Source organism: Chlorocebus sabaeus, chromosome 20, assembly GCF_047675955.1.
Source record: "Chlorocebus sabaeus isolate Y175 chromosome 20, mChlSab1.0.hap1, whole genome shotgun sequence".
Lineage (NCBI taxonomy): Eukaryota > Metazoa > Chordata > Mammalia > Primates > Cercopithecidae > Chlorocebus > Chlorocebus sabaeus.
Window position 1 is genome coordinate 117,817,456 of NC_132923.1, and position 18,521 is coordinate 117,835,976.

Consider the following 18,521-nt stretch of genomic DNA (forward strand, 5'->3'; position numbering starts at 1 on the left):
GAGGGGAAATCCCTCGTCTATCTCATTGGGAAGTTGGGTTGGGAGGCCTCCTGGCCCTGGCACATTTTTCCGGGCCTCCAGGAGGACCCGTTGCCTTTCTTCGGTGGTTAGGAGGACCTGCAAAAGTTGCTGACAATCATCCCAGGTGGGTTGGTGGGTGAGGAGAATGGATTCTATCAACGAGGTTAGGGCCTGAGGATCTTGGGAAAAGGAGGGGTTGTGGGTTTTCCAATTGTAGAGGTCAGAGGCAGAGAAGGGCCAATACTGGATCGTGCGGTTGACGGTGCGGAGAGGAAATAGAGAGGATTGCCAGGTGGAAGGGCCGTCTGGGTCCTCAGTCCGCCGCAAGCGGAGACGAGTGGTCTGCAGCGGCATCCTAGGGGTGAGTTCGGGCAGGACTGGAGAGGGAGACGAGGTTGAAGAAGAGGCGGGGGAGGAAGCTGAAGAAAGAGTGGGGGCAGAAGGGGTAGAGGGAGGGACTGGGGACAAGGCGGGGGGCGAGGGCGAATTGTAGGGTGGGGGTCTTAGGAGGGGGTTTTGAGGTGGGGGCGGCAGAGGGTCAAAGAGAAGAAGGTCTTTCTGAGGTTCATCTGGAAGAACTGACTTAGGCGGGTCCGGAGTCCGGTTCTTTGGGGCTTCTAAGGCAAGGAGGGTGGACTGGGATGGGGAAGGGGAATGGAGGAAGGGTTTCACCCAAGAAGGAGGGTTTTGGACCAGATCCTCCCAGGTGATTATGTAGGCCACCTGGTCCGGGTGGCCGTGTGGCCCAGGATCCATCACTTTTACTTTAACCTGCAAGATAATTGAAAGGTCAAAGGTTCTGTCCCGGGGCCATCCAGCATGGAGGGTGGGCCATTCAGATGAGCAGAAAGCTTGCCATCGTCCTTTACGGACTTCTACTGAGAGATGGTGGGCTCGTGCCCGAACGTCGGAGAAGTGAGTCAGAGTCAGGGTTAAAGGTGTCGTCAGTGTCTGTCCCATTCTGTCCAGAGGCTCGTACACACACAACAACAAAATGACAATCACATAAACAGAGACCAGACAAATACAGAGGAGCCGCGCGGCCAGAGAGTGGCGCCACAAATTTACTAAGAATTCAGATGGCAGGGGCGACCTGCCTACAGGTTTGAGGAGGCTAACAGAGTCGTTAGCCTTCCTCCAGACGACCGCCAGGGCGTCCCCCGGGGCGCAAGTGGGAAGGTGCTGGACACGTCTGTCCCCCTTCCCCACTCAATTATTCAAACGGAGTATTCCCCAGAGTTAGCCGGCGAGACAGACAGAATGAAACGAAAGTACCTGATAGAGTCCGTTCATCAGTCGGCAGTCGGTGGCCCGGGCCGAACGGGTCTCCGCCGGATGGGTCGAGGGTCCTCGGAAGACCCCCCAAATCCCGGACGAGCCCCCAAATGTTGGAACCTAGATTTAGATTCCTTCCTGGGAAAGGGGGTCGTCGCGAGAGACCACTCGACACAGTAGTCACAGCAGAGAGATTTATTACTAGTGCGCTAGGGTCCCCTGCACCAAGGTGGCAAAGGACCCCGATTGCTTGGTACAGGCAGTTTATATAGGCAAACACCACAGGTTCAAACAAAGCTTAAGGCGCGAAATTCAAACAAAGCTTAAGGTTTAAAATGATTGGAGCTAGCTATGGCGTGAGCAAGGGGTTTTTCCCTGATTGGTTGAGGCAGACCAGCTATGGCCTGAGCAAGGTGTTTTTCTCTGATTGGTTGGGGTGGGACCGCATGAGGATTTTTCCTGGAATTGTTTTTCTGTTTACATTCCGGGAATATTGGATGTTTCCATGGCCATCTGGTGTTATTTTTCTAAGTTTTTAAGTGGCCTAAGCTAGCGTTGTTTTTCTAAGTTTCTAAGTGCCCGGGTCTAATTTTTCTAGTCAAGGTCAAGCCATCGTTAAGCACACGAGTTTAACTTTAAAAACTCTATTTTCAATATAAGTTAAAATGCTATTATAAGTTTGCTTGGTTGTTATGGAGTTAGGAGATGTGATATCTTACTCATGCTTTTTACTATAGGCACATACCTTCCAAGGAGACCAGAACAGTCCCTCTCTGCGCACTGACCCCCCATGTCCCCACCCCAAACAATGCTAAAGGATACACACAGTGTAATCATTTGGCTCCACTTTTCCCAGAGTTTACATGTAAACTACTTTCCTTCTGTTAAGTATCAGGCCTACAGTAGGTTCTCTCTGTCATCATACTCTGTTTTCCTAATTATAAAGCAAATGGATCATAAAGTATTTATAAACTTTTTCTTTTGACAACACAATTTCAGACTTACAGAAAAGTTGCAATAGTACAAAGAATTCCCAGATCCCCTCCACCCAGATCCCCCAAAGGTTAACATTTTACCACATTTGATTTATCCTTCTCCTTCTGTCTGTCTCTCTGTCTCTCAATCTGATGGGTCAAAACTTTCTTAAAGTGACATTGTATTCTAGTCCCTCCACAGTTACCAAAATTGTTTCTTTTTCGCTCTTAAACCAAGAAGGCTGCAATGCGTGTTTTCTTCTTCCTTTTAAGGTCATACTGGGTGAACTGTTAAGTATCATGGAAAAAATAATACTGTGGGTTACAAATAATGTCTCATAATTCTAAATTAAATTTGGCTTCTAATCTAATTCCTTATATTCTTGGTAATTTGAAAACTAGCTCTGTTGTGAATTACCAAAAAGGAGCTACTCTCCATTTGCAGTTTTCAGTATTGCAATAGGAGTTTCAACACAATATGCACTGATTACTTGTTCTTGTAACTTTGTAAAAGCTTGAGAACAGATTGACCTCTCTTGGCTCCTAGGGGGTAACAGCTAAGGTTTATTCATTTACTTGTTTCTAGAAACATTGTATCTATTAGGATTTATTTCAAGCAACTCTATTAGATGGCTTAAAAAAAAAAGAAAAAAGATGTTCTGCTTTTGAAGCTCCTGTAGTGAGGCACCCTGACCTCATTTGTTTTTAGATTGATGTACAATTTACAACCACCAAAGTGTGCAAATCATAAGTACAAATCATGGCTCAGTGACTACTGTGTGCATATCCATGTAAACATAACTGTGTCAAGGTACAGAACTTTTCCAGCTCCCAGCAGGCCTCCTCATCACTACTTCTACACAAATCTTTAAACCATATCATTCATCAATGTCTGCCATTTTTACTTCATTGAATTCCCTGTAACATGACTGTATCATGTCTTTGATCATTTTCAATTTCAGTTCCTTGGCAGGCACTTATTAGAATGGAACTAGTATTTTAAGTCCTTCAGTTAATTCATGAAAGTTATTTATTATTCTTTAGTTTCTATCTTATTTTCTGGACCAGAATATTAGAAGCATGTGTTTCATCTAGAAGTCTTTTAATAGTCTGTTTGTCATCTAAATTTATAACATAGATGCCATTCCAAATTTCTGTGGCAACACAAGACCGAACCTCCAGTACTGAAATAAATGTGGCATTTATAAGGGAAGTTCTTTATCTGGAGTGCTCTCTCCTAATCTATTAACCAGAAATATAAAGTATATAATAAATAATTTAGGTACAGGTGAAAATTTCCCTGTGATAGTTTGCATTTGCCTTTTATTCTCTCGGAGAGGGAAAGGAGGAGAGCAGAAACATTTGCTCTTTTATTTCCTGAAATTTCTCCAAGACAGTCTTTGCAGATTAATTTTGTCCTTTGGTTAAAATAAAATTAATGTCCCAAAGTCATTATAAAATTCTGGGTCTCCAGCCTTTCTTTAGGGCTCTGGTTCAGTATCTTGAAATAATGCAGTATTTATAGTGTTATGGGAAGTTCTTTTTCATTTCTGATGTTTTTATGTTTAAGAAACTTGCTGTTATTATTATCCTCTGGTAAGTAGACACTGAAGGAAAACCCCTACTGCTGTCATCGAAGCCCCATTTTCCTCTAAGACTGGCTTTAACTTGACAGAATTGTATTTCGAATGCAAAGATGCAGGCTGGGCGCATGGGTCAAGCCTGTAACCCCAGCACTTTGGGAGTCCAAGGTGGGAGGAACCTAGGACTTTGAAACCAGCTTGGCCTACCTGTCTCTTAAAAACAAACAAACAAACAAAAATTAAGAGTGGTGGCCTGCACCTGTATAGTCTCAGTTACTGGGGAGGCTGAGGCTGGAAGGTCGCTTGAGCCAGGGAGGTGGAGGCTGCAGCGAGCTGCAACTCTGCCACTGCACAGCCTGGGCTATGGGGCCACAGAGCAGGATCCTGTCTCAAAAAAGGTAAAGTATGTCATAATAAAAGTGCAGATTAATCACTAGGTACCAATTCATTTATCAGTGTTACACACCAAGAACAAAAGCTCTTCCTAAACTTGGGGGAGAATTTCAGGGCTTTAGGAACTTGAAACCGTCTTCAGAGTTCCTTCGAAGTCTTATTTAGGCCGGCTGTAGACCACAGGCCACAAGTCTAGAACTTGAAGCTGTCCACCAATATCTCACACACAGGACTGTTCTTAAGGCACGAATACCTCTCCTCGAGCAAACTGCTTTTCCCTCTTAGATCCTGCAGCCAGATCATTTTACCGCCAAAGTCTCAGATATCTGTGAATAAAAGCTTACATTCTTTCCTTGTCAGTAGAAAAAAAGGGGAACACGAAACCATACGTGGCAAATTACAAAGAGGGATGCACTGTACGAGCTGGTAAGACTGTTAATGAGGGCAATCCAAACAGAAGAGATTTGAGCGCGAAGGGAATATGGATCAGTGGTTAGAAGGTGGTGTGGGAGGGAGAAAGCTTTGTAAGCTGTGGCGCGCTTTAGTATTACTATCGGGGGGATCTAGGCAGGGCAAGAAGCGGGTGAAAGCGTTTTAGGTCGGTCTCCTCTCCTCGTCCTTAGCTGTCCCAGGCCAGGGCCATTCTATTCGCCGAGGCGTAGTCAATTCCGCTGCCCTAGACTTGCCCACTGAACCCATGCCCCAAACTCACCTTTCCCCGCTGCCCGGAAGCCAAGTCGCTACCACCTGCTAAAGCAACTCCCACCGCGCAGGCTCAGAAGTTAACGCTCTCCCGCCTTTCCCCGCTGCGCTACCTTCTGAGCAGGCGCAGCGACTACGATCCGTTGCCTCGCGGCGGCTCGACCCGGGTGAGGGGAAAGGCCGTTCCGCGGGTCGCGTTTTTGACTCATGACGGCGGCGCGCAGTCCGACGCGACAGATTGCGTCACTTCCGCCCCCTCCCGGGAGGCGGCGCTGGGCCGGTGGCAAGCCCCCGGAGGGAGCCGCAGTAGTACGACGGAAGATGGCGACAAGCGGCGGCGAAGAGGCGGCGGCAGCGGCGCCGGCGCCCGGGACCCCGGCAACGGGGGCGGACACGACCCCGGGCTGGGAGGTGGCGGTGCGGCCCCTGCTGTCCGCGTCCTACTCCGCCTTCGAGATGAAGGAGTTGCCGCAGCTGGTGGCCTCAGTCATCGAGAGGTACCGGGCGGCGGCTCCGGCGGGCGACGCCGTCGGGGGGGAGGGGATTTCGAGCCGGATCGTCTGGACCCGCTTCCCGAGCCGCCCCCTGACCCTTGGGGATCCCCGCCCCAGCCACGGATTCGGGGTTCCCGGGTCCCGGGAGACTAGAGCTTGCCCGGGTTTCCTTCCGCCAACCCATGTAAATCACCTCTACCTCAGTTTCCCCTCTCGAGCAAAACTTTTGCGGCCTCCCTTGCGGGAGGGCGTGGCCGGGCACGGTTGAGAGTGACTTTGAGATGCATTCGCCCTCTTAAGGGAATGTTCACGGGGCTGCCCCTTGGGTCAAGTCACAGATGAGTTTGCATTTCTCGCCCGCCGCACTCATTCCCCTAGCCTGGGCCGGAGCGGAGCCGTACGGTATAATTTAATAACGGTCTCCCCGCGGTGCTGTAATCAGTGGGGGCACGTGCTATTTCTGTGACCAAAGCCACTAGCTACCATTGATGACCTCTTTTTACGTTGCACTTCTTGTGCATTCCTACTGTATCGGTCTTTGATTAAAAACATTTCAGTGTGTGAGTCTGAGAGGTCCGTTTCCCAGAGGATGTGTGGTGTGTGTGTTCTCTCTCTGCCTCCCATCCCCCTTGCATTAAAATATCATCACATTCTTTTACAAACGGTACTATCTATTGGTTTCCTTTTGTGTGTTTTTGTCTTTTTGCACAGCGATTCTTAGCTATTGAGAGAATATTATATAGGTACACAGATAGTGATCTCAGAGTGCCTTCCTTTTCCTGACATACTGTGCTCAGAGCAGTCTTTCATTAGTTTAATGGTAGACTTTTGCTTTTAAAGCCAGACTGACTTTCATTTTTCTAGCCATACCTCATTTCAGCAACTCCCTGCAATTGTTAACTGGGTCATTTTAGCTTCATGATGACAAGGGTATATCTAGGTGCTCTACAGAGGTTAGAAATTGCTATTTGTTACTCAAAGGAGGCCCATGGTTTGACAAATTGCTTGCTTTTGTGCTTTTTGTTGTTGTTAGGCTTGTAATCCTTTGGATGCAGTTTTTTTTTGTTTTGTTTTGTTTTGTTTTGTTTTTGAGATAGAGTTTTGCTCTATCGCCCAGGCTGGAGTGCAGTGGCACGATCTCGGCTCACTGCAAGCTCTGCCTCCCGGGTTCACGCCATTCTCCTGCCTCAGCCTCCCGAGTAGCTGGGACTACAGGCGCCCACCACCACGCCCAGCTACTTTTTTGTATTTTTTGTAGAGACGGGGTTTCACCATGTTAGCCAGGATGGTCTCGATCTCCTGACCTTGTGATCCGCCCACCTCGGCTTCCCAAAGTGTTGGGATTACAGGTGTGAGCCACCGTGCCTGACCTGTATGCAGAGTTTTTAACAAATTGTAATAAAATAATGGTTGGGTTTGGTAACTTCACAGTCAGCTTTACAGATGGGTTTTCTTATCTGATCATCAGGCCAGGAATGTTCTGAAGATGTAAACAGGTTTCAAATATGCTACTTTCAAATTATGTAGCTGCTTTTTGTTTTAAACGTTTGGATTGGCAGTATATTTTTCCTGACTCATACTCATGTTATGTAGAATCAGTAACGTTCCAGTCTTTTTAGAACATTTGCTTTTATGTTTTTCTGTACATGAGCTGGATAGCTTATAAAGTATTAATAATTTGTTGATACCCTTCCGTAAATCCTGTATTTGGGGGCCATGCCTTTAAAGCTGTAATACTTACGGAACACTCTCCAACCAAATACATCACTAGGTTTGAATTTTGCTATATATGTGGTAGTGGTCTCTGCCATACCGTCTGTTTGTACAGATAATCAAGAGTTGTATTTGTAGACGTTAATAAGATCCCTCTTTATGGTTTAGAAAATAAGTCCAAACTGATGGCTCTTTGGTAATGCATTTATTGGAAGGCAAGATCTTTCTTTTTTTTTTTTTTTGAGATGGAGTCTTGCTCTGTCACCCAGGCTGGAGTGCAGTGGCGCCATCTCAGCTCACTGCAAGCTCCACCTCCCAGGTTCACACCATTCTTCTGCGTCAGCCTCCCGAGTAGCTGGGACTACAGGCACGTGCCACCATGCCCAGCTAATTTTTTGTATTTTTAGTCGAGACGAGGTTTCACCGTGTTAGTCAGGATGGTCTCTATCTCCTGACCTTGTGATCCACCCTCTTCAGCCTCCCAAAGTGCTGGGATTACAGGCGTGAGCCACTGTGCCGGGCCGGAAGGCAAGATCTTTTAAGTCTTCTGGTTTTTGGAGCTCAGTTAACTTTGAAAGCCTGTGTGTCCTCTGCAGGCTGTGTGAGAGGAGTATGATCTAAAGAAAAATTTCTGTAAGAAATACCTGGCTTACAAGTTCTTTACAGTGAGAACGGCTAAATGTATCAAGTGTTCAGTTTGTTATAAAGCAGAGGTCGGCAAACGTCCTGTAAATGGCCAGATAGTAAATAATTTTGGGACGTGTGGTCTCTGTGTGGACTGCTCAACTCTGCCATCATTGTGTGAAAGCAGCTACACACCATACATAAATGAATGGGCATGGCTGTGTTTAAAATTGTGTCTGTGGGCAGTGAAATTTGAATTTCATGTGATATTTACATGTCACAAACTATTCTTTTGATTTTTTTTTTTCAACTGCTGTTAGCCATACAAAAACAGCTGAGTTTCTGGATTTGGCCTGCAGGCCATAGTTTGCTAACCCCTAGCTTGGAGCACACAGATTATACCCTGCTATCATTATTCTGGTTTTCAAAAGATTTATTTATTTATTTATTTATTTATTTATTTAGAGACAGTCTTGCTCTCGCCCAGGCTGGAGTGCAGTGGCATGATTTTACCTCACTGAAACCTACGCCTCCCAGGCTTAAGTGATTCTTGTGCCTCAGCCTCCCCAGTAGCTGGGATTATAGACGTGCGCCACCAGACCTGGCTAATTTTTGTATTTGTAGTAGAGATGAGGTTTCACCATGCTGGCCAGGCTGGTCTTGAACTTCTGACCTCAGGTGATCCGCCTGCCTTGGCCTCCCAAAGTGCTGGGATTACAGGCGTGAGCCACTGCACCCGGCCCAAAGGTTTTATTTACTTGTCTTTCCAAAAAGTAAAGGTCTCAGAATTGTGGGAGTACGTCTTGCTTAGGAAGCTATAGTACCAGATCAAAGCCAACACTGTAGATGCTGAGGTGGTCCTTGTTTTCCAGCTAATCAGAGGTTGAGACGTCTAGGCTGCTACTTTAGTTCTGTGCTTGCCACTGCCATCTTCTGCAGTTTCCTGGTTTCTTTCTCTTGTTAAGCCTGCCATGTTTTTTCTTCCTTGTCACCAGGGACCATCTGTTTTTCTGTTGCAGTCTACTACTTTCTGCTTCCGTTTTTGATATCCTGGCTCCATCATGCCAGCTATTACTTTCTACCTGGTAGCCTGCTTATCCATTGTATTTGCCTCTTGACTATTGAGAACGATGATGTGCTCGACTCCTCAGTACACCACATTCTACCTTTTTTGATAGTTGAAATTGACCTTTTGAAGAAAAGGTAGATTAAACGTTCCTAGGTCTAACCCCTGTTTCTTAAGTTGGACTTTGCAACCAAACTGAAACAGAGGAGAAATAGATCAACGTGGGTAAGTTGGAAAGCATACTCTCAAGTCATTAGATTTTTTAAAAGAAAAAGATATCTGAATTTACTTAAAGGGCAGATTTTTTCCCATAGCATGTAGCTAGCTAGCGTGTCTTAAAAAGACTACTAAAATAGTTTTTCTTTTTTAAGAGACAGGGTTGGCCGGGCACAGTGGCTCACGACTGTTTTCTCAGCACTTTGGGAGGCCAAGGCGGGAGGATAACCTGAGGTCAGGAGTTTGAGCCAGCCTGGCTAACATGGTGAAACCCTGTTTCTACTAAAAATACAAAAAATTAGCCAGGCGTGTAATCCCAGCTACACGGGAGGCTGAGGCAGGAGAATTGATTGAACCCAGGAGGCGGAGGTTACAGTGAGCTGAGATCGCACCATTGCACTCTAGCTCGGGCAACAAGATAAAAACTCCATCTAAAAAACAAAACAAAAGAAAACAATATGGGATCTCCCTCTGTTGACTGGAGTACAGTGGGACAATTATAGCTTACTGTAGCCTCAAATTCCTGGGCTCACGGGATGCTCCTACTTCAGCCTCCTGAGTAGCTACAGTAGCTAGCTAGACTACCGGCTCCCACCACTAGGCCCAGTTTAAACTCTTTCTAACACTGTTACTTAATACATAGTTTAAAGAACATTTTAAACACACTGTTACTTTTCCAAGCCAGAAATGGAGCAGAACTAGCTCAATGGAGCACATGCCGTCTATGGGATTAGTTAGTATAATCATTGCTGAATGTAGCCTTTTGTGTTAAGGTATAGATAATTCCTTTCTTAACTCTGTGCAAGATAGGCTGGTGAGCATGGTTATCATTGGACAGCTTGACTGACTCTTTGTAGATAAAAAGAAATATGCTCCTTCTCTCTGAGCCAATTCTTTCTGGGCTGACCTGGCCTTTTAAATGATAAACCTGTTTGAGGTTTCTGTTTCCAGATGTTTGCTTGAATTTAAGGGCAAAGAGACCTACTTTGGAAGGGGGAGACTGTTACAACATTTCCACTAGATAATGCACAGTTATTTCCTAAAAATCTTGAAGGGAAGAAAGGGATGCACTCATGCTGTGATCTTTTGAATTTGTAAGCAGTAGGATGTAAATTGATAAATGACCTAAAGGAAAAAAAAAAAAAAAAAAAAGCCCATCACCAAAAGATAGATAATGATTGTGAGATTAGTCTTTGACTCCTGTTTCTATGTCTTAGTTTCACATTAACCACAGATTTGTCAAGAGTATGAGGGAAGTATCTGAAAGACAGTTTTGAGTTCTTCAGTTAACATGCAGCAGATTATAGATAGAAAGATAGGAATAAGCATAATGGATTGTATATATACTTGAGAAAGGAGCTTGTGAAATTTCCACCATTTACAAAAAAGATTGATAGTATGATATTGAAGAGGGAGAAGGGAGGTGAATCTTTAGTCTTTTATGATGCCACTCCTCAGATTCCCATTTCTTCCTAAAAAGAGCTAGATTTTTCCAGACGCTGCCAGTTCTTTTTTCACTTACACATCAAATTGGATTTCTCTGACCTCTCTGCTTAGCTGCTGTTTCCCTTTGTACTCGGCATCACATTTATTTGGTATAGAGTATAAAAGCTTCAGATTCTCTGTCTATCCACAGTGTTTCAGGCTCAGCGGTACTGTTGTTGCAGTTCATTAGGAGTGGCAGGTGATTCAGGAAGATACTTGACCAATTAGAGCAAAGCATATTTTCACGTCTATCTCTTTATTTTCCTTCCGGTACTTTATATTTGCTTCCATTTCTTCATTCTTCTCCTTCCTACTCAACTTTTTGTCCTTTGTTCCGTTTTTCCATTTCTTATTCTCTGGTGTCTTGGTGTCTATCATTTTCTCAGGGAATGAGAGTGAGGTTGGAAGTTATGGCAGCACATCCCTATGAGCTGACTCATGCACACTGTTTCTTTAAAATCAAGAGCTATGACAATGTCCGTTACGTCTTGTTTCCTCCTTCAAGTCTTCAAAACCAATTGTTTCCCAGGTTTATCCTTAGTTGTCCAATGCACATTTTAAGTAGAACTGAAGATTGTTCCATTTTTCCTCTGCCAATGTCTGTCTTTCCCCAAAATGCATTATTCTTCCTGTTTCTTTATTGGAATAAGGATGTTACGTATTTCTAGGGGAGGAAGTTGGGTTCATGAGATCACAATAGGATGATACTGAGCCAGGCAATTAAATGAATTTACTCCTATATATATTTTTAAATGTATATTTCATTTTCAGAATTGGTATGAAAGCAATAGGCTAAGTCCATCCTTTGGGTGGGCAGTATTTCTCTTAGATTTGGTAAACCTGTTCAGCTGGAAAAAGTGAGGGTAAGCAGCTCTGAACTTTGGAAATAAATCAGGAAAGGTAAATAAATCCGGTAAAATAACATCAAATGTCAGAGTGGGAAAGCCTTAGAAAAACGAATAAGAAAGTATAAGGGTGGGACCAGGTGTGGAGGCTCATGCCTGTAATCCCAGCAATTTGGGAGGCGGAGGCGGGTGGATCATGAGGTTAGAAGTTTAAGACCAGCCTAACCAACATGGTGAAACCCCGTCTCTACTAAAACAAATACAAAAATTAGCAGGGCGTGGTGGAACGCACCTGTAATCCCAGCTACTCGGGAGACTGAGGCAGGAGAATCGCTTGAACCCGGGAGACGGAGGTTGCAGTGAGCTGAGATCATGCCTCTGCACTCTAGCCTGGGTGACAGAGCAAGACTCCATCTCAAAAAAGGAAAGCATAAGGCTGGAAGTAAAGGAAAAACTAAGTATATGAGGTAGAAACGGGGATTTAGTAGGGAGTTTTCTGCTGTACATGTGAGCCTTAAAACTGTGTTTAGTCACCAGGAACTTTTGAATGCTACTTGTTGTAGAAAGGTTTTTATTTTCTCCTTTTTTGTACCCTGACAAATGGAAAATGACCCTCACTTAGCGGGAGGATCCTTGCACACATCACAGATGCTCCGTAAATATTTTTTTTTTCTTGGTGAAGGAGTTATTCTGAGTTAGGGACTAATCTTTGATACATACCCATTTATCCTTGCTCTGCATATAGCAAAGTGCTTGCAATGCCAGACTTTCAAGTGTTATTTAAGGTGATTCATCACTGACATTGGCACCTTCCAAATAGTGACTTGTCCTTTTGGCTCTTGTGTTCATTTGGCAAGTAGATAGTCTTGCAGGCAGTGAATGGAGTATTCACTCTGTTTACATTTCCCTTCTTAGGTTGATACTCTTTTTTTTTTTTTTTTTTGAGTTGGAGTCTCACTCTTTCTCCTAGGCTGGAGTGCAGTGGCACAATCTCAGCTCACTGCAACTCTGCCTGCCTGGTTTAAGTGATTGTTGTACCTCAGCCTCATGAGTAGCTGGGACTACAGGCGGATGCCACCACACCTGGCTAATTTTTGTATTTTTATTAGTGATGGGGTTTCACCATATTGGCCAGGCTGGTCTTGAACTCCTGGCCTCAGATAATCCCCCAGCCTCTGTCTCCCAAAGTGCTGGGATTACAGGCTTCAGCCACCAGCTACAATGCGTCCCGCCATAGGTTGATACTTCTTGCTGGGGATTGACTCACTAAGGAAACTATTCAACCACACTGTTGTTCTTTCCATTTAATAAAATATATTTTTGTCTTTGCTTTACCTTCATGTTTCTTTTTTTTTTTTCTGAGACGGAGTCTCACTGTCGCCCAGGCTGGAATGCAGTGGCCCGATCTCAGCTCACTGCAACCTCGGCCTCCCTGGTTCAAGCAGTCCTCTGCCTCAGCCTCCTGAGTAGCTGGGATTACAGGCGTGTACCACCACACCTTGCTAATTTTTGTAACTTTAGTAGAGATGGGATTTCACCTTCTTGGCCGAGGGCTGGTCTTGAATGAACTCCTGACCTCGTCATCCACCCACCTCTACCTCCCAAAGTGCTGGGATTGCAGGCATGAGCCACCGTACCCGGCCGGCCACCGTGCCCAGCCCATGTTTCATCAATTGTGGATTAGCACCTGATTTGATAGAATGACTTTAAATGTATCCAGCCTTTAAACCTAGTTGGTCTCTAGATTTTTTCAGAATAGGGCATTTCCCCAGCTAAGGATAAAGGATGTGGTTAAAAGAAAAAAAAATAAATCACTGACTCTTTTGTGATCTCGCTTTAGTCTACAGTCAGAGGGATGGAGTAGGGGATGACTCTGTTATCCAGTGAATTTTGGATTTTAGCACTCATCATATGACTTCCTATCTTGAATTGTTGATTCCTTTTAAGTTACCACATTACAGGCCAGCCTTATTTGGTCTAAAATTGGTTACTTTAATCTGTATTCCCACTAACAGTATATTGAGTACTCTGGTCTGCCCCTTTTTGGCTATCAATAATGAAGGCATATTAGTGATCGGTCTTTGCCAGCCAGTAATACAGAACAGATTGGTATCCTGTTAGGTCTTTACTTGCATTTCATTAGTTCTGCTTGACTTTGAAAATGTTTTCTGTTTGTTAGTCTGTGCTTCTTCCTAAGCCTGATGACCTTGAATGAGATATTTAATTTGATTTCTCTAAGCTTCACCTTCCCAATCTTTTTTTGGGATGGAGTCTCACTCTATCACCTAGGCTGGAGTGCAGTGGTGTAATCTTGGCTCACTGCAACCTCTACCTCCCAAGTTCAAGCAATTCTCCTGCCTCAGCCTCCTGAGGAGCTGAGACTATAGGCACATGCCACCACATCTAGCTGATTTTTGCATTTTTAGTGGAGATGTGTTTTCACCATGCTGGCCAAGTTGATCTTAAATTCCTGACCTCAGGTGATCCGCCCGCCCCATCTTTCCCAATCTTGAATGGGAATAGGTTGATGATACTATCTACCAGGTAGTGAGGATTAAATAACGTAATATCCATGAAGGGGTATCTGGCACATAGTAAGCGCTAAGTAGATGCTGGCTGAATTGTTATTATTTTTGCAGTGAATCAGAAATCCTGCACCATGAGAAGCAATATGAGCCATTCTACTCATCTTTTGTTGCACTTTCCACACACTATATTACAACAGTTTGCAGTCTCAGTAAGTATTCCACTCTTGTCCCTGCCTTTTGAGGGCTTGTGAATAGGGGAATTGTTTATCCTCTTGTTAGTGTATCTGAACAAGTTGTTAATGAAGTCTAGGTTTTAGCACTCCTAAGCTGCTCACCCAAGAGTGGAGACAACTGTCAGCTAGGATGGGGCTCCAGAGGTTCCCTTACCTAGGCTAACCAAGTGGAATTTTGAAACTACTTGGCTTGGACACCTGCTTTATAAGTATTAAGTCAACCTCCTTTCCCTTCTTAATCCAAAGCATTTTATTGATTTCTCATGTAATTACTGGTGTGTTAATTTCCTGGGGAAGAGGGTGGTGGATACTGACCTCTGGAGCTAGCAGCCACTCAAGGCTCTATTTCCTATTTGGTTTTGGTGAGGATGTGGATTCTCCCTTGTGTTCTCTGGTATATGAAGGGATTTCAACTTCAGTTCTCTAGTTTCTTCATTTTTCTACCCCCAGAATGGCTAAGCCCTATTTTACATTTCTGAATTTTTACACTTTTCTAAAATCTTGACTCAAATAGTTCTGAAGAATTCTAATTATTTTAATTTTGCTTTTTTAGAGAGAGGGCCTTGCTCTGTCACCCAGGCTGGAGTGCAGTGGTGTGATCATAGCTCACTGCAGCCTTGAACTCCTGGGCTCTAGTGATTCTCCTGCCTTAGCCTCCTCAGTCCTAGCTGGGACTACAGGCACAAGCCAATACACGCAATTAATATTTTATTTTTTTGGTAGAGACAGGGTCTCTCTATGTTGCCCAGGCTGGTCTGGAAGTCCTGGGCTTAAGCAATCCTCCTGGCTTGGCCTCCCAAAGTGCTGGGATTACAGGCAGGAGTCACCATATTTGTTTATTTGAATAGTTTGCTAAGCAAGTAAACTGAAAGGACACTGAAGAATTAGTGTATTTTTTGTGTGACCCAAGACAATTCTTCCAGTTACTGAGTAATCCTTCAGTGTCAGATACTGTTTAATACAGGCTCTGGCTACTGGCAGAAAAATCAGTTTTAGCTTGGAGAAACTTTATGTAAGGAAGTCATTTTATTTTTTTAAGTTATACTTAAAAATTTTATCCATTTATTTATTTATTTATTTTGAGATTGGTTTATGAGACTAATTTTTGTATTTTTGGTAGAGATGGGGTTTCACCATGCCGGCCCAACCTGGTCTGGAACTCCTGGGCTGAAGTGATCCACCTGCCTCAGCCTCCCGAAGTGCTGGGATTATAGGTGTGAGCCACTACGCCTGACCAGGACGTCATTTTAGAATCCTTGGGAAGGAGTAGTAGTATCGTCTAGTGCAAGCTTGTCCAACTCACGGCCTTGGGGCCACGGGATGGCTCTGAATTTGGTCCAACACAAATTCATAAACTTTCCTAAAACATTATGAGATTTTTTTTTTGTCTTTTTTTTTTTTTTTTTAAAAAAAAGCTCATCAGCTATTGTTACTGTTAGTATATTTTTTGTGTGGCCCAAGACAATTCTTCTGGTGTAGCCCAGGGAAGCCAAAAGGTTGCACACTCCTGGTTTAGTGGTTAAGAGCATGAACTCTAGAGGCTGACTGCCTGGATTTAAATCTAGCTGTGTGACTTTCGTCAAGTCATTTAGTTAGCTCAGCTGTTAAAAATGGACAGGGATAATATGAATATCTGCCTCATAGAATTGGTTTAAGAATTAGATGAGTTAGTACATTTGAAGTGCTTTGCACTGGTGTGATGTATTTCCTATTACAGTTATCCTGATTTCTAGTAAATATGAGATAAATTGATCTGATAGTTATTGATGTTAAAATACCTTTGTTCACCCCTTGGGTTTTTGGCTCTGAATAATTGTTATGATATTGGGAATGTTGGACATAAAGCTCAATACTTACTTTGCTTGATTTCTTGACCAAGGCTGAGCAGTCTGAAATTAAGTAATGTTTATTACTTTCTCAGTTCCCCGGAACCAACTTCAGTCAGTGGCAGCGGCCTGTAAAGTTCTAATCGAGTTTTCTCTCCTGCGTCTGGAGAATCCAGATGAGGCTTGTGCTGTGTCCCAGGTGAGAGTGATCGGCCCATTTCTTGCCCTATTCCAAAGCAGTATTGTGACTGACTAGTGGCGTAGAGCAGAGGTCAGTGAACTTTTTCTGTAATAGGCCAGATAGAAAATCATTTGCAGGCTGTATGTTATCTGTTGCAGCTAGTTAACTTTGCCTTTTTAGTGTGAAAACAGCCATAGATTAATAGGTAAATGATGAACATGGCTGTGTTCCAGTAAACTTTATTTACAAAAACAGGCAGTGGTTGAATTGGAGCTGTATTTTGCCGGCCTCTGGTACATGGGGCTACAGACTCTTCTCAAGGATTGGACATTTTTCTATTTTTTGTGGAGTCAGGGTTTTGCCATTTTGCCCAGGCTGGCCAGGTAAGTAACAGAAAATGAGTCAAGTGCGCTAGTTGAGAAGATTGCAGGCCCCAACTAAAGGGGCCAACCACTATTTGTCTCTGGCTTACTATTGCCATGCAGGAATGGAGGTGCAAAGTTGCTATACTGTGAATTATTTGAGAGTGAGAAGTTTGGATTTGCATGTGAATCTTTTTATTCACTTCAAATTTTAAAAAAATATTGTAAGACATCTGCAAGCTACGTACAGTCTAAGGACATCAGCTTGCAGTCTTTGCTTTAGTGTTTATATGAACCTAAATTTGACCCTGTGCCAGTTAGAATTCCCAAAAGAGTAGAATTTTCTGAAAGATCTATTTGCATTTGTTTTCTTTCTTTCCTTTTTTTTTTTAAATTATACTTTAAGTTCTACGGTACATGTGCACAACGTGCAGGTTTGTTACCTATGTATACGTGTGCCATGTTGGTGTGCTGCACCCATTAACTCCTCATTTACATTAGGTATATCTTCTAATGCTGTCCCTCCCCGCTCTCCCCACTGCATTTGTTTTCTTTTCAGAAACACTTGATTCTTCTAATCAAGGGCCTGTGCACTGGCTGTAGCCGACTAGATAGAACTGAAATTATCACATTTACAGCAATGATGAAATCCGCCAAGCTGCCCCAGACAGTGAAGACACTTTCAGATGGTGGGTGTTCCTTTGACAGATCTGATCACATGACCACCCTCATGGCACCTTTTCCATGGCACCTTTGCCTTCTAGTGGCACTTTCCTCAGCGCTTTTTTTGCTTTTGTATTTTGCAGTGGAAGATCAGAAAGAGCTGGCCTCACCAGTAAGTCCTGAGTTGAGGCAAAAGGAGGTACAGATGAATTTTTTGAACCAGTTGACCTCAGTTTTTAACCCTAGAACTGTAGCATCGCAACCTATCAGTACACAGACTCTGGTAAGTTTCTTTAGTCAAATGTCTTCTTATTTGTGGGACAGATGATGACACTAGGGGAGAAAAAGTGATGTATTTTATGTTTGCGATATAAAATGATATACATGTCTGTGGGACAAAAGAAATTGAGGAATACAAAATAAAGCAAGTAAAATTCACCACAACTCCTTCTTCTGTCCACAGTTACTACTGTTTTGACAACCATTCTAGGCTTCTCTCAATGCAAATTAACAAATGTAAGGTATATGTACAGTTTTCTATATAAAGGCCTCACTCCATTTTGGTTATAGAACATATATATATTTTAAAGCTGTATGTTTTTTTCCCTCCTCCTGGAAATGTAACTTGTATTTTCTCCAACATTAGTAAGGAATTTTCCCATCATTAACTGGGGAGTCTGGAGAGTATCCATGCAGCCACTGCTCACTTTTGACAGTTGGTTTGGTGAAGAGATAATAGTATCTTGACAGGCCTTATGTTCCTTTTCAGGTGGAAGGAGAAAGTGATGAGCAGTCATCTACAGATCAAGCCTCAGCTATCAAAACCAAGAATGTGTTCATAGCTCAGAACGTGGCTAGTCTTCAAGAGCTTGGTAAGACTCTCAACTGTTACCAGAAAGCTGATTTCTAGGCTATTAAAAATTCCTTAAGTGTGCTTCTGTCATGTGCATAAGAATCAAGCATCAGACAAAGGCCTGTTTGTAAGGTCGTGGTTTTCATTCATTTAGGTGGCTCGGAGAAGCTACTGCGTGTGTGTTTGAACCTGCCATATTTCCTACGCTATATCAATCGGTTCCAAGATGCAGTGTTAGCTAATTCCTTCTTCATAATGCCTGCAACAGTAGCAGATGCCACTGCTGTTCGTAATGGGTAAGGTGCTTCACGGTGCACATGCTTTACTTTTTTTCGTTTTGTTTTGTTTTGTTTTTGGGATAGGGTCTTGTTCCGTCACCCAGGCTGGAGTGCAGGGGTGCAATCTCGGCTCCCTGTAACCTCTGTCTCCTGGGCTCAAGCAGTTCTCCCACCTCCTGAGCTCAAGCAGTTCTCCCACCTCCTGA

At 43.8% G+C, this 18,521-nt stretch overlaps 1 protein-coding gene across 5 annotated transcripts in view; it reads left to right on the top strand.

Moving 5' to 3' along the window:
• The first annotated feature begins 5,195 nt into the window (after positions 1 to 5,195).
• The window catches only part of UBR4 (ubiquitin protein ligase E3 component n-recognin 4), a 138,613-nt gene continuing 125,287 nt past the window's right edge, over positions 5,196 to 18,521 (top strand). For 4 of the 5 annotated variants that reach the window (XM_073007766.1, XM_073007769.1, XM_007980280.3 and 1 more), the window contains exons 1-7: positions 5,197 to 5,445; positions 14,031 to 14,128; positions 16,074 to 16,177; positions 17,081 to 17,210; positions 17,328 to 17,467; positions 17,954 to 18,056; positions 18,192 to 18,333. In XM_073007766.1, coding sequence (XP_072863867.1) covers positions 5,270 to 5,445; positions 14,031 to 14,128; positions 16,074 to 16,177; positions 17,081 to 17,210; positions 17,328 to 17,467; positions 17,954 to 18,056; positions 18,192 to 18,333 — 893 coding nt within the window. In that variant the 5' untranslated portion in view covers positions 5,197 to 5,269. Of the gene's footprint in view, positions 5,446 to 14,030; positions 14,129 to 16,073; positions 16,178 to 17,080; positions 17,211 to 17,327; positions 17,468 to 17,953; positions 18,057 to 18,191; positions 18,334 to 18,521 lie in introns of all 5 variants that reach the window. The other variant, XM_073007767.1, reaches the window with a different exon arrangement.